Consider the following 14,001-nt stretch of genomic DNA (forward strand, 5'->3'; position numbering starts at 1 on the left):
ACAGACCTAACACATTAGTCCGCACTAATACTCCAGTAGGCTGCTGAAGACGGATGACTCTGTTTGTGGTAGAGAGGGTGTGGAAAACTATAACTCAAACATATTTCTATTTGTTAGGTTTCGATTTGTAGACTGGGCTTTCTTCATAAACCTGCTGTATTTTTTGTTTCTGGTCTTTATTCGAATGCTATTCTGTCCAAAACACTTTTTTAACAGTAGATACTCACATAAAGCCAGATGAGGCTTTTTATTGAATATGATGCTGGGAGCCGTAGTAAGAGCTAGCAAGCTGCAGGGCTAGTTGTGTGTGTAAGGGCTAGTTGTGTGTAAGGGCTAGTTGTGTGTGTAAGGGCTAGTTGTGTGTGTGTGTGTGTGTGTGTAACGGCTAGTTGTGTGTGTGTAAGGGCTAGTTGTGTGTGTGTAAGGGCTAGTTGTGTGTGTGTGTGTGTAAGGCCTAGTGTGTGTGTGTAAGGGCTAGTTGTGTGTGTAAGGGCTAGTTGTGTGTGTAAGGGCTAGTTGTGTGTGTACGGGCTAGTTGTGTGTGTACGGGCTAGTTGTGTGTGTACGGGCTAGTTGTGTGTGTAAGGGCTAGTTGTGTGTGTGTGTAAGGGCTAGTTGTGTGTGTGTAAGGGCTAGTTGTGTGTGTGTGTAAGGGCTAGTTGTGTGTGTGTAAGGGCTAGTTGTGTGTGTAAGGGCTAGTTGTGTGTGTGTGTGTGAGAGGGCTAGTTTGTGTGTGTGTGTGTGAGGGCTAGTTGTGTGTGTGTGTGTGGACTAATTGTGTGTGTAATCATGTTTACTGCTTCACTGGTTTGTTGACAACATTGCTTAACAGTCGTCATAGTGACCGGTTTGATTTGGTTTAACCGCATGCATGCCTACATGGGAAATTGATGCAGAGCACCTGACCTTTAAGGGTTGTTGAAGTTTTTGTAAAGGTTAAAGGTCATATCAGTTTGCAGTGTCTGTCCTCTTCTTATGATCTATCCAAGTGTGTTGAGCTGGACAGTGTGTCGAGCTGGACAGTGTGTCCATGTGTGTTGAGCTGGACAGTGTGTCCATGTGTGTTGAGCTGGATAGTGTGTCCATGTGTGTTGAGCTGGACAGTGTGTCCATGTGTGTTGAGCTGGACAGTGTGTCCATGTGTGTTGAGCTGGACAGTGTGTCCATGTGTGTTGAGCTGGACAGTGTGTCAATGTGTGTGCCTGGTCTTGTTCGCTGGACGTCTTCTCTGACATGTCTACTCTGTGTCTACCACTGTCCACGCTAACCTGTCTAGAAGTTCTGTCCACCTCCCATCTGTCCTGACCTTTGACCCCTCCACCTGTGTCCATCTCCTTTTCCTTCCTCCAGGAGGACAGTGAGAGGTACTCACGGCCCTCACAGAAACATGCCTCGGTGTGTATCCCTCCATCTCTCTCCTCCCACCTCCATCCTCCGCCCCCCCACCCCCATCCTCCTCCTTTTTACTCTGTTTACAAACTTGACTCTTGAGTGTAATAAGTTGCCAATATAATAGTGGTGTCCTAGAACTGATATTGAGACAAGACCAGGATGAGATTCACATTAGTTGTGTATTCAGTGTTACCTACTCCACTGTCTCAGGTCATTGAGTTGTGCGCTCAGCATGTGATTCCTGAAGAAAAGGGGTAAATAGGAGGGAAAAGGTCACAGTGAAGTCACCGACCGTATTTGGTTCATATTCAGACTTTGCGATTCCTCTCCAGCTGTACATCGTAGCTCTCTCCCAGTTTTATACTTTCTCATGAGCTGCAGCTGGACCGTACTTGGTCGCAGGACAATTCAGTTGAATTTGCACCACCATTAATCTCTCTCTCTCTCTCTCTCTCTCCCTCGCTCTCTCTTTCTCTCTCGCCCTCTCTCTCTCTCTCCCTCTCTCTCTCTCTCTCTCTTTCTCTCTCGCCCTCTCTCGCTCTCTCCCTCTCTCTTTCTCTCTCTCTCTCCCTCTCTCTTTCTCTCTCTCTCTCTCTCTCTCTCTCTCTCTCTCTCTCTCCCTCTCTCTCTCTTTCTCTCTCTCTTTCTCTCCCTCTCTCTCTCTCTCTTTCTCTCTCTCTTTCTCTCTCTCTCTTTCTCTCTCTCTCCCTCTCTCTCTCTCTCTCTCTCTCTCTCTCATGTTCTGCTCGCAGATCTCCGACGATGATGAGCGGATGTCAGTGGGCAGCCGGGGCAGCGTGAGGGTCAGTATCACTCCTAATCTTCTAGAACGTTGAAGACCTTCTAGAACCTCCAGCCTGCTGGTTGAGACAGAAGGTCACTGATACACACAGTGTGTTAAGACATGCTACACACAGAGCATGTGTCTATAGCCGGTCACTGAGGTGGGCAGTACAAACCGTCTTTGGTGTTACCGCTGGGTGACCATGCTCTCCTGTCTTGGTGCAGTCTGACCTTGATCCGATAGGGGCCTACGGCGGAGGGGTAAGATGAACCGGCTAGATGAACTTGCTGTGTCAGATTTAACCCCACGGCATGTCAGTCTACTCACTGAGTGAATGTGTAGAGTCACTAACCGGGTCTGATAGTGATAGCATTACACTACACTGTTTTCTTGTATTTTCTGAGTTCTGCCCAGGTATGATTGACTGAGAGCTGTTATTTTGAGGCTGTTATTCAGCGTGTAACAAACATGTTACAGTATATACAGTAGATATATAGGCATGGCCTAATGATCTTAGAGGCTACATCACAGCTCGCGCTAACATGATTATATCCTCAGAGCATTGTGTTGGGGGAGAATCACATACTGTAATCATCTTGGGTGTGGCCAGGTGGTGTGTGTGTGCCTCGGACCAACGCTATGTTTATCTCTGTGGAAACGCTGATGCGGTAGATGGATGGACTATTATAGAGCTGGCTTGCCTTCCTGCCAACCATCTGCTCCAAATCAAACATAGACTCAGCACTATTTTAAGGCTCTGTTGTCTCTTCAAATAGACGGCAATATTTTCTACGGTGTGTAATCATGGAAAGTAACTGTTCAAGTTCAACTCAATCAGCACAAGTCCATGAACGGAGGCCCCATGTCGTGTGACCGTAAAAGGATTGGTGGTGTTGGATTTGTGGACTAACGCGCCGGTGTGTTCTGACTAGTGTGCGTTTGTGGTTAATGTGTGATTTGGTTTAGAAATTGGGTCAATGACAAACTTGTCTGTGTGTTGTCCTCTGTTTTGACCGTCGTCTTGTGAGTTCAGGTGAGGGGCATGTGGGTGCGGGAGCTCAGCTAACAGGCATGTTGTTTTGCTCAACCGCCTTTCGATCGGTGAATACCTCACCTTCACATCCTCCTCCTCCTCCTCCTCCCCCCCCCTCCCAGGGCTCCTCCTCATATTCTCTCAAGAAGGCCAAGAAAAAGAAGAAGCACAAGCACAAAGACCGTGACGTACGTGAAGATGAAAGCCAGCGTGATCTTTTGATGTTTTGATTTGCGCACACGTGGCAGAAAAAAACCCAGTGGTGGCTCATATGACTTGTCTCGTCCCTTTGTCCCATACAGAGCCACAGCTGTGATGATGATTTCAGTGCTCTATCCAGTCGGGTCAGTAGTGTGTCTCGTGTGGATATGCAGTGGTTGTGTGAACTGTTAGCCTACTGTCACGTCCCCAATTTAAACACATAATCCAGGGACCGAAGGGAGGGAGTCACAAACTGTAGAAAATTAACCAGGGGGCAAAGAAGCAAGGAGAATGGAAGCATATGAACAAACCAAGAACTTACTGTAACAACTTCAATAAAGGTTTACAAGGGACTTCAACATACCAACTGGAAACGACTTCATATAGAGAAAAGAAACAAGCACCAAGTGAAAGTTAACAGTTTAAATAATAAGACTGAACACAACACTAGTAAACACACTCGCGCTACACTAGTAAACACACACAGCCTAGCTGCTCAGTAGCCATGTTTCCATCCACTTGTCAATCGAATTATGTGAGGATCGCTAAAAATATGAATGCGAATAAAGCCGGTGAACGTGCGTTTCCATCTAAGAGCTTTAAATCGGATAAAGCATTTATAACAAAAAACTTTTATCGAACAAGAGAAAATCCGACGAGATCGACAGTACAGACTTTTTTTTCATTACTTTTAATCAAATTTTGCTTTTTCCATAAGGCATTTTTAATTCAATATAACTTAATTCACATAAAACGTGTGGATGGAAACATGGCTATAGTCCCCTCTGTCTGGTGCTACTGGTCTCTATCCTCCGCCCTGATGAGGAAGGGGACACAGGTGCGCTCACTCATGCAATCACTAGAGGTACATGAGTAGGAAGGGGGGGGTGGGGGAGGGCATTCTGGGAGGAACACAGGTGAGAACAGGAGGAACACACTATGGCTGCTACACCTACATTTCTGTGAATGATTTAGCAGGGATGGAAAGGTTCCGATTTTACTTGCCGTTCCACTTGTGATAGTTATGGGTTCCATGGGCATCAGGGCACCATTGTAGGAGCGGTATTGTAGGAGGGGTATTGTAGGAGGGGTATTGTAGGAGGGGTATTGTAGGAGGGGTATTGTAGGAGGGGTATTGTAGGAGGGGTATTGTAGGAGCGGTATTGTAGGAGGGGTATTGTAGGAGCGGTATTGTAGGAGCGGTATTGTAGGAGGGGTATTGTAGGAGGGGTATTGTAGGAGGGGTATTGTAGGAGGGGTATTGTAGGAGTGGTATGGTAGGAGCGGTATGGTAGGAGCGGTATGGTAGGAGCGGTATTGTTATTGTCCTGTAACTGTTCCTGTCCTGATCCCAGAGCTCCAGACTCAGTGACGAGAGTAAGATGTCTCGTGATGAGAGCAGGGTGTCCCGATCCTCTAGACTAGACCTGACGGTGGGTACCACCCCCCCCCCCCCCTCCTCTCTCTCTCTCTCTCCTCTCCCTCTCTCCTCTCTCTCTCTCCTCTCTCTTTCTCTCCCCTTTATCTACCTCTCTCCCCTCTCTCTCTACACCTCTCTCTCTTTCTCTCTCTCTCTCTCTCCTCTCCCTCTCTCTCCTCTCTCTCTCTTTCTCTCCCCTTTATCTACCTCTCTCCTCTCTTTCTCTCCCCTCTCTCTCGCTACATCTCTCCCCTCTCTCTCTCTACCTCTCTCTCTCTCTCTCTCTCACCCTCTCTACCTCTCTCCTCTCTCACCCTCTCTCTCTCTCTCTCTCTGTCCTGCCCCTCTCTCTCTCTCTCTCTCTCTCTCTCTCTGTCCTGCCCCCCTCTCTCTCTCGTATTGTTTTAGTGATCGTTCTGTCACCTCTGTGTACTGAATGAATGAACTTGATAGTTCTGCTGCAGTGCTAAAGATGAGTTGAGGGACAAGTGCTCTCTGTTAGCATGACGTATTTGTAATGTTGCCATCAGAGAGTGTTTGTCTCTAGGCTGTATTGGTCTCTTTCCTCCAACACCCCCGTCCTCCTTCTCCTCCTCCTCCTCCTCCTCACTCTCCCTCTCCTCCTTCTCCCTCTCAGAGCTCCAAACTGAGCGACGAGAGCAGGCTGTCTCGCCCCTCCCGACTAGACGTCCAGCCGGTGGGTGGGACTGACCGACCGACCGAGTATCTTGATATTGAGTTCCAAAGAATTGACCTTACGTGAAAGCACAGTATAATACGGGAGCTATATACTGTCAGATAGGAGCATGACTTTTCTTTTTGAACATAACATCACTGTTAACCATTGAACTCCAAAAACTACAGTGAATGTAGTTTTGTGTAGATTGAGCCTTAAAATTCCATTCTACCATTCCATCTACTGTAGAATCGTTCCTGGTCAATTTTTATCACCCATCTGTCTGTCTCTCTTGCTCTGTTACGGTTTCAATAAGTCTCTCTCTCTCTCTCTCTCTCTCTCTCTCTCTCTCTCTCTCTCTCTCTCCCTCTCTCTTTCTCTCTCCCCCTCTCTCTCCCTTTCTCTCTGTCTCTCTCTCTCCCCCCCCCCCCCCCCCCCCCCTCCCTCTCTTATTGCAGGCGTCCTATGCTTCCTCTGATATCTATGGCATTAATGGTCTGTCTTCCTCTAGACAGCAGGGCTCTTCTTACAATGGCTATCAGGTCTGTGCACACACACACACACACACACACACACACACACACTGATAGCATGATTCTACAGTATTCAGGCTATTGTTATTGTACATCACGTTTCGGACATGTCTTAAACACGACACACATTTGAACTCTTCTTCCCCTGGATCATCACTTGTAGTATGCCGGGCTACTCAGCCAGATCTCCTACCAACGGACACATGGGGTTGGTTCCCTTCCTCAATCTGACCTTTGACCCCTCCCCAGTCCCATCTGCACCCACCATCATATGTGTGTCACACGCCCTGCAGTGTTTTTAAGACCAGTAATCTGTTGAGTCACCCGAGGGTCACTTTGTGTTCACCACGACAACCTGAAAACAAGCACTTGTCATGTTTCAAATCACGTTTGACAGATCGTTACACATTTTCATAGACTTAGTTGTGGTGTGGGTCTGGATTATCACAAATTGTCGTACACGTTGTTGTGGTGTGAGTCTGTATTGGGGCACAGAGGAAAGGGTTGCAGGTTTCCTTCATTTGAGGGCTGGTTGTTGTAGCATGTTTCTGTGAGCAGTGGTTCAGAGAGTGGCCCTGTCTCCCAAGTCAATTATGTTATCATTTTGTTCAATTCAGTTTCTGTGTGTATGTGTGTGTGTGTGTGTGTACATGTACACACGTGTGTGTGTGTGATTGTGTGTCTGTGTGTGTGTGGCATCCATCTTTAGGGCTCTCTGTTCGAGGACAGTCTGTACAGCGCATCCCGAAGGGTCACCTCTGCCAGCTCTCGCGTAAGACTCCCCAGGCCTTGGGGTAGCGCGCGTGTGTGTGTGTGTGTGTGTGTGTGTGTGTACACACGAGTGCACTCATTAAAGCATGAAGAGCTTCTAAGGAATCGTCCCCTGCTTCTATAACACTCAACATTCTCGTGTGGGTCTCACTGATTGACTTTGTCCCTAACCTCTGTTTTAAAGCTAACAGAACAGCTAATGTCTGTTTTGTTAACTGACCGAAGAGCTAATGTCTGTTTTGTTAACTGACAGACGTGCTAACCTCTCTTTAACTGACAGATGTGCTCGACTAAGATAAGTCTGTCTGTGGTCTGAGACTGTAATGGAAATGAACTTGAATACGTGTGTGTGCGTGCGTGTGTGTAGAATGGGAATGTCCCTGCTCTCTCTGGGGTTTTAAAGCCTTTTAGTTTGTGCATGACGTGGTGTGTTTTTAGATCTTGGTTTGTTTCAGATTTAGCTCGGCTTGGATCAGGATCTGCATGTGAACTCATGGTGCTGTGGTTCTGTAGCTCTTGGCTATCAGTTGGTTATGATACAAAGCTTGTGGGCTCAGTTGCAGTATTATCCAGTACAGTGTGTGCTCTGGACTGAATAGCCCTCCTGACTGCTGTATGGTTTGACTGTTTATCACTCTGAAGGAGTCTGTTATGATGGAAGGCTACGGAATACAACTTTTCTCCCTGAGGCCAACAGTGTGATTGCGTGACCTTTTGTGACGGTGCATGTGACAATGCGCGTATGTGATCTTCCGCATGTGTGACTGTGTGTCCTCCTCAGCCCACAGACTACAGTAGCTATCGAGGGTCCAGCTCCAGGGCGTCCTCCAGGGCCAGCTCGGCCCGCGCCAGCCCGGTGGTGAGCTCTCCTCCTGGGTCACACGCACTCCGACCGCGGGCCCTCACAATACAATTCGCGCGGGCGGGGAGGCGGGCGGCGCGAATCGCCGAACTCGGCGGCGCGGCAGCCAGGATTCGCCACGCGGCGACATTTGCAAAAGTTCAATTTTTTGAACTTTCTGCGGCGGATTGGCGCGGCGACCCATTGATTCCGCGGCGAGATTGGGCAAACTGGGCGGCGCGAATTGGGCGAAGCAAATTTTCTCGCCACGCCCGGTGTGAACACAGCATAACACTGTAGCTAAGTGACCTGTTGTAGAGTTGGATTACTGGCTGTAATGGATGGTAGTCAGGTAAAAGGTGACGCCTTTAATTTGGAATCAAACCATTTATATTGGTTTTATTATGTGAAATGGAATGGAACAGTTAATATATTTCAGTATATATTGAGCTGAATGGCCTACAGTATTACAGGTATTTGGAATAGGTCATCCTTAGTCTGAGTAGCTCCATATTGCTTGTTTTCTTTGGTTCACAGAAAGTTACCTTCATTCGCATGAGTGTATAATTTCAGAGTTGAGGGTTCAAACCATGAGCAGTTTTGAGAGCCCTCGTACTACCGCTGATGAATCCCTGAATATGCCTTATTACATGGCGCCCTCTGGTGGCCCTTTTATAGGATGACTGCAGCTCGGTGCCCAGCTTCCTGCGTACCAGAGACCTGGATCACGTAACCATCCCCAATCTCTCCGATGTGAGTGGTGGCATGGAGGGCATGGGGGTGTGGTCTCAACCCGCAGTCGAATTCCAGTTCCCTCCCACTCTTCTCCCTTAATGTGTACTGTGTGTTTGTGTATGTACAGTGCGTATGTTTGTGTATGTACAGTGCGTATGTGTGTGTATGCCCGGGAATGTTAGGGAATGAGTGTACTTCAGGGAGAAGGGAAGCAGAATTCTTAATCTGTGTGTATTTTAGAGAATAACTCCTATTACTTGCTGTTGGTAGACGCCAACTAACGTTTTGTATTCTTCTGCAAGTGGTGTGAGAGGTCTGGACTGAGACATGAGCTACCAATTAGGGCTGCACAATATGACAAAAAATAATAATTGCGATTATTTGCTTCAAAATGGTAATTGCGATTAATAATTGCGATTCATATTTAATATATAATATTAATATATAATAACCAAAATGCTCCCAAATCACGGACGTTGATCCCTTTCTAGTTACTAACTCACTTACCTCGTTTTCGCTCATTTTTTCACTACTCACGGCTCTTCACTACTCTTACTCTTGTGACACTTGTCTTGACCTACTGCTATCTGTCTTCTCAGTGAAATTGCTGCGCACAGCGCACTCAGCGGGAACGCATGTGATTGGTCAGACAGCATAAGCACCTGCGATTCGACCGTGTAGTCCTAGCACACTCAATTCAAAGCACAATTATTAAATCACATTAATTGCGGCCTTTTGCGATTAATTAATCGCGGAGGTCATAATCGCGATTTTGATTAATTCACGATTAATTGTGCAGCCCTACTACCAATGATATGGGAAACAATGCACCATAAACCCTTGAGAACATGGTTATATGAAACTGATTTTAATACTAATTGATGAAATACTCTGTAAATGTCTATGTAATCACGCCCAACAAGGGGTGTGTGTTGCAAGAGCATGTTGACTTCTGTGGATTCTTGATTGGTTGAAAAGCTTGGCAACCCACCTCAACGGTTTGGGGGATGGTTGTGATTGGATGGAATCATAGTAGCAAAGACGTGGTGAGGAAATGGCATGACAGGGTTTGTTGTTCTGTATCTCTGTGGTCCCACGGTCCTTCTCCTCATCCTGCTCAAGATGTCGTTCCTGTTCTAACTCTGTCTCCTTTCCACAGGTGGAGGACAGAGATTACCTGGAGAAGGTCAGTGGCATTTTCTGGTTTCATTACCCTGGAAAACAAAGTAGCAGTCGCAATATGTTCTGAGATGTTTAGTGGTGTTGCTGAGAGGGCCTCTTTCTGGTAACCAATCAGCTCTTTCTCTACAGGGATCTCGAGCAGCTTCCACCCTATCGACGGCAACCATTGCCTCACTAGGCGGGACTTCCTCCCGGAGAGGAAGTGGCGATACAGCTATAACCGCTGACGCTGAGGCCTCACGAGAGATCAAGGTAAAGTCAACGAGCCTGAAGTTCTCTTCCTTCTGACTCCACTTCAGTTCGATGGGACAACCGTACCATTACTATACCCCCACTGCTTTGCAATGCCTTCTCTTTCCATCATTGTGCTTGTGACGTCACCTGTGGACACTGCCTGCCTACGCGTCTGTCGCCTCACCCTTCACGCATTCTCTACCCCAGGAGATTCATGAGCTGAAGGATCAGATCCAAGATGTCGAATCCAAGTACATGCAGAACCTCAAAGAAGTCAAGGTACACACAGTCCAGCTGACCCCGAAACTACGCAACCCCGACAGTCCCGCTGACCCGAAACTACGCGACCCCGAGCTGATGCTCCCACCTTAACCAGTGGCTTTTGTGCCCTTAACTGTGTAGCAGTGGATGGATGCTGTTTAGACACTTGGGTTGTGTCGTAGTGATGGGGACCAATAGAAGTTTTGGACTTCTGTCGATAAATAGAGTTACAGACGGAAGTCGTCCTATTTGCAATGAACCCTTTCTACTATCTCTTAACAGACAACTTCCTTCCCTAACAATATCTTGTGGCTTTGTGGCTGTACTAAACCAAAGCATGCTGATCTTTCCATGTATTTGAAATCTGATATTGCTTGCTGGCATGGATGACCTAGAGATGGATACGTTTCACTACAACATTATCATTAATCATTCCCTCTCACTCATTTTCTCTATTCGTACTTAAATATAAGGACTGCTCATCATCCTCAATACTGCATAACCCCTCCTTACTGCTTACATGCATGTTCAAGGGCTCTGAATATAATAGATGTGGTTTTATTCCATCTTATGGATCAAATCCATCTTATTTGTGTGAGTGCGTGTATGAGGAGTGAGTGCGTGAGTGAGTGCGTGAGTGAGTGCGTGAGTGAGTGCGTGAGTGAGTGCGTGAGTGAGTGCGTGTGTGAGTTGTGCGTGAGTGCGTGAGGAGTGAGTGCGTGAGTGAGGAGTGAGTGCGTGAGTGAGTGAGTGCGTGTGTGAGTTGTGAGTGCGTGAGGAGTGAGTGAGTGAGTGAGTGAGTGAGTGAGTGAGTGCGTGAGTGAGTGCGTGAGTGAGAGTGCGTGAGTGAGTGAGTGAGGGAGTGAGGGAGTGCGTGCGTGAGAGTGCGTGAGTGCGTGAGAGTGCGTGAGTGAGTGCGTGAGGGAGGAGTGCGTGAGTGAGGAGTGAGTGCGTGAATGAGGAGTGAGTGAGTGAGTGGTGAGTGAGGAGTGAGTGAGTGGTGAGTGAGTGGTGAGTGAGTGGTGAGTGAGTGGTGAGTGAGTGGTGAGTGAGTGGTGAGTGAGGAGTGAGTGAGGAGTGAGTGAGGAGTGAGTGAGGAGTGAGTGAGTGCGTGAGTGAGTGCGTGAGTGAGTGCGTGAGAGTGCGTGAGTGAGTGCGTGAGTGAGTGAATGAGGAGTGAGTGAGTGAGTGAGGAGTGAGGGAGTAAGTGAGGAGTGCATGAGTGAGTGAGTGAGAGTGCGTGAGTGAGTGCGTGCGTGAGTGTGTGCGTGCGTGCGTGAGTGAGGAGTGCGTGCGTGCGTGCGTGCGTGAGTGGGTGCGTGCGTGCGTGAGTGAGGAATGAGTGCGTGAATGACGTGTGAGTGGTGAGTGAGGAGTGAGTGAGTGCGTGAGTGAGTGCGTGAGGGAGTGCGTGAGTGAGGAGTGAGGGAGTGCGTGAGGGAATGCGTGAGGGAGTGCGTGAGGGAGTGCGTGAGGGAGTGCGTGAGTGAGTGCGTGAGGGAGGGAGGGAGGAGTGAGGGAGTTGTGCGTGCGTGAGGGAGGAGTGAGTGAGTGAGTGAGTGCGTGAGAGTGCGTGAGTGCGTGAGTGAGTGCGTGAATGTGTGAGTGAGTGAGCGAGTGAAAGTGTGTGAGTGAGTGTGAGTGTGTGAGTGTGTGAGTGAGTGAGCGTGTGAGAGTGCGTGCGTGAGTGTGTGAGTGTGTGTGGGGTCTAAACCCACGTGTTCTGGTTCATCCTGCGCAGGACGCCCTGGTGTGTGTGTGTGTGTGTGTGTGTGTGTGTGTGTGTGTGTGGTCGGTCGGTCGGTCGGTCTAAACCCACGTGTTCTGGTTCATCCTGCGCAGGACGCGCTGGTGGAGGTGGAGGAGAAGTACCGCAGGGCCATGGTGTCCAACGCCCAGCTGGACAATGAGAAGAACAACCTGATGTACCAGACGGACACGCTGAAGGACTCGCTCATGGAGCTGGAGGAGCTTCTGGCCGAGTCACGCCGCGAGTACGACATGAAAGCAAAGGTGGGGCAGCGGCCAGAGAGAGAGGGGCTCAGCTGGAGGTCAGATTAAACTGAACAGGAGGAACTAAGGAGTGGCCAGGGTACAAAAAAGTACCTGTAGTGTAGAATTGATCTGATTTTATTTTATTAGGATCTCTTTTAGCCATCAGTTAGTTGTCATGGAATTTTTTGAGACAACTGGCCTCAACCCTTTCAGATTTCAGCCTTTTGTTCTTAAGCCTATTGGTTCACAGTCCCCTACCTTTTTCCATTCCAAACACCCCTGTCCTCCACCTTTTGTAATGATAAATGCTTTCAACCTATGCCGTGGTCTTATCATTACAACAGGAAGGCATCTCCAGGGGGGGACACACCTCAGACTTTCAGTCTGGCCTAGAGTAACCTTCCATTGTTCCTGGCCTAGAGTAACCTTCCATTGTTCCTGGCCTAGAGTAACCTTCTATTGTTCCTGGCCTAGAGTAACCTTCCATTGTTGTAGTCCCTACCTGAAACCTATTCAAAATGTACCGCGCTTTCTAATATCACGTGTCTGAACTCTTGACCACTGTTGTTGATGTCCGCCATTTATTATGACGTGTACAGATGGGTTAGCCAATCAAATCTCTGGAAGCGTCACTTCCATGTATTGCTTGAATATAAGGCCGCGCAACACCAGACTGTTTCACTTCTGTTGGATGAACGACTTGTGCGTTATCCTGAAGTCCTTGCGCTCGTATGTTTTCTTAATAAATCAGACTGGGTCTTTTTGAGCGAACCTTGGCAAATCCTTTTTATTCTTGATCAGAATAATTTCCACTACATAGTTTTCCAAGAGTCCTTAATTAAAACATACAGTACAATACAATAATGCAGGAGATACTACAATTCATAAATAGAATAATTCAAGAAAAAATAAGACTATGATATTTGTTATAAAACAACTGCACTTAAAGGTGTTGTTGGAGCCCTTTGTTTTGGAATGTTATTTTTAGTACTTATGTTGACACCACCTGTTACCTGTTAGGGGCCTCTGATGTTTAGGCTAGTAGGGCGTGGCAGGCAGGGCGCAGCCTGGAATGCCAGGTGTATATTAAGGTGTGGCATTTAGGAGCAAGCGAGGGAAGGGGCTAGAAAGCCAACCGTTTTTAAACCTTGTTAAGGGGCTTTTGTGTTCACCATGCGTGAGGATAGTTTCATATTTCTGTCTGTCTTTTGAAGATGAATAAATCCTCTATTTCTTTTACCTCCTCTCACCTTGGATTTTGTCCTTAATTTTTCTCATGTATTAATGATCCGTTCGTCCTCCATCCTTCCTCTGTGTCCCTCAGGACTACGAGCGGGAGAGACACGCCCACGGAGGGCTACAGTTCCAGTTCAACGATCTCAAGGAGACGCTGAAACAAAGCGAGGAACTCCTAACCGTAAGAACCCCGAGAACCTCAGACCGGACTCAACCTGCCCGCCCACTGTCGTCACTTTCCTCATTTCTGACCTCTACTGTCTGCTGACATGCATGCCGACCTTCTCCTGCTCTTTCTCCTCCATCTCTCCTCTATCTCTCATCTCTCCTCCATCTCTCCTCCATCTCTATCTCTCCTCCATCTCTCTCCGCTGTGCTTCACCGACGTCCAGGAGATCCGTCAGCTGCGCATGAAGGAGGACGGCTTTAATAGGGAGATCTCTGACCTGCAGGAAACAGTGGAGTGGAAGGATAAAAAGATCGGGGTATGCCCTGCGAAAACCCACCATGTTGGCTCTCAAGGTTATAGATGGGTGTGGCATGAGCTAATGAATCCGACACATACAGTAGGGTTTTAATATGAGCTCCTGTTCCCGCGTCGTAGTGACGATCTGTCCCGCTTGATTCTGTATGCCTTTCATCACTTCCTGTGTTTTGTATGCCTTTCATCACTTCCTGTGCTCCTTCTCCTTCGCCCGATCCCTCCT

The 14,001-nt window shown here is 47.9% G+C and overlaps 1 protein-coding gene across 1 annotated transcript in view; it reads left to right on the forward strand.

The window, feature by feature from the left end:
• lrrfip1a (leucine rich repeat (in FLII) interacting protein 1a) overlaps positions 1–14,001 on the forward strand; it is a 46,094-nt gene that overhangs the window by 23,772 nt on the left and 8,321 nt on the right. The window contains exons 3-9 of the mRNA XM_084452018.1: positions 2,145–2,195; positions 9,546–9,572; positions 9,698–9,820; positions 10,010–10,081; positions 11,906–12,076; positions 13,383–13,475; positions 13,687–13,779. Of these exons, the coding sequence (XP_084308144.1) occupies positions 2,145–2,195; positions 9,546–9,572; positions 9,698–9,820; positions 10,010–10,081; positions 11,906–12,076; positions 13,383–13,475; positions 13,687–13,779 (630 nt within the window). The remainder of the gene's footprint in view (positions 1–2,144; positions 2,196–9,545; positions 9,573–9,697; positions 9,821–10,009; positions 10,082–11,905; positions 12,077–13,382; positions 13,476–13,686; positions 13,780–14,001) is intronic.

The sequence above is a fragment of the Borostomias antarcticus genome, assembly GCF_949987555.1.
Source record: "Borostomias antarcticus genome assembly, chromosome: 17".
Classification (NCBI taxonomy): domain Eukaryota; kingdom Metazoa; phylum Chordata; class Actinopteri; order Stomiiformes; family Stomiidae; genus Borostomias; species Borostomias antarcticus.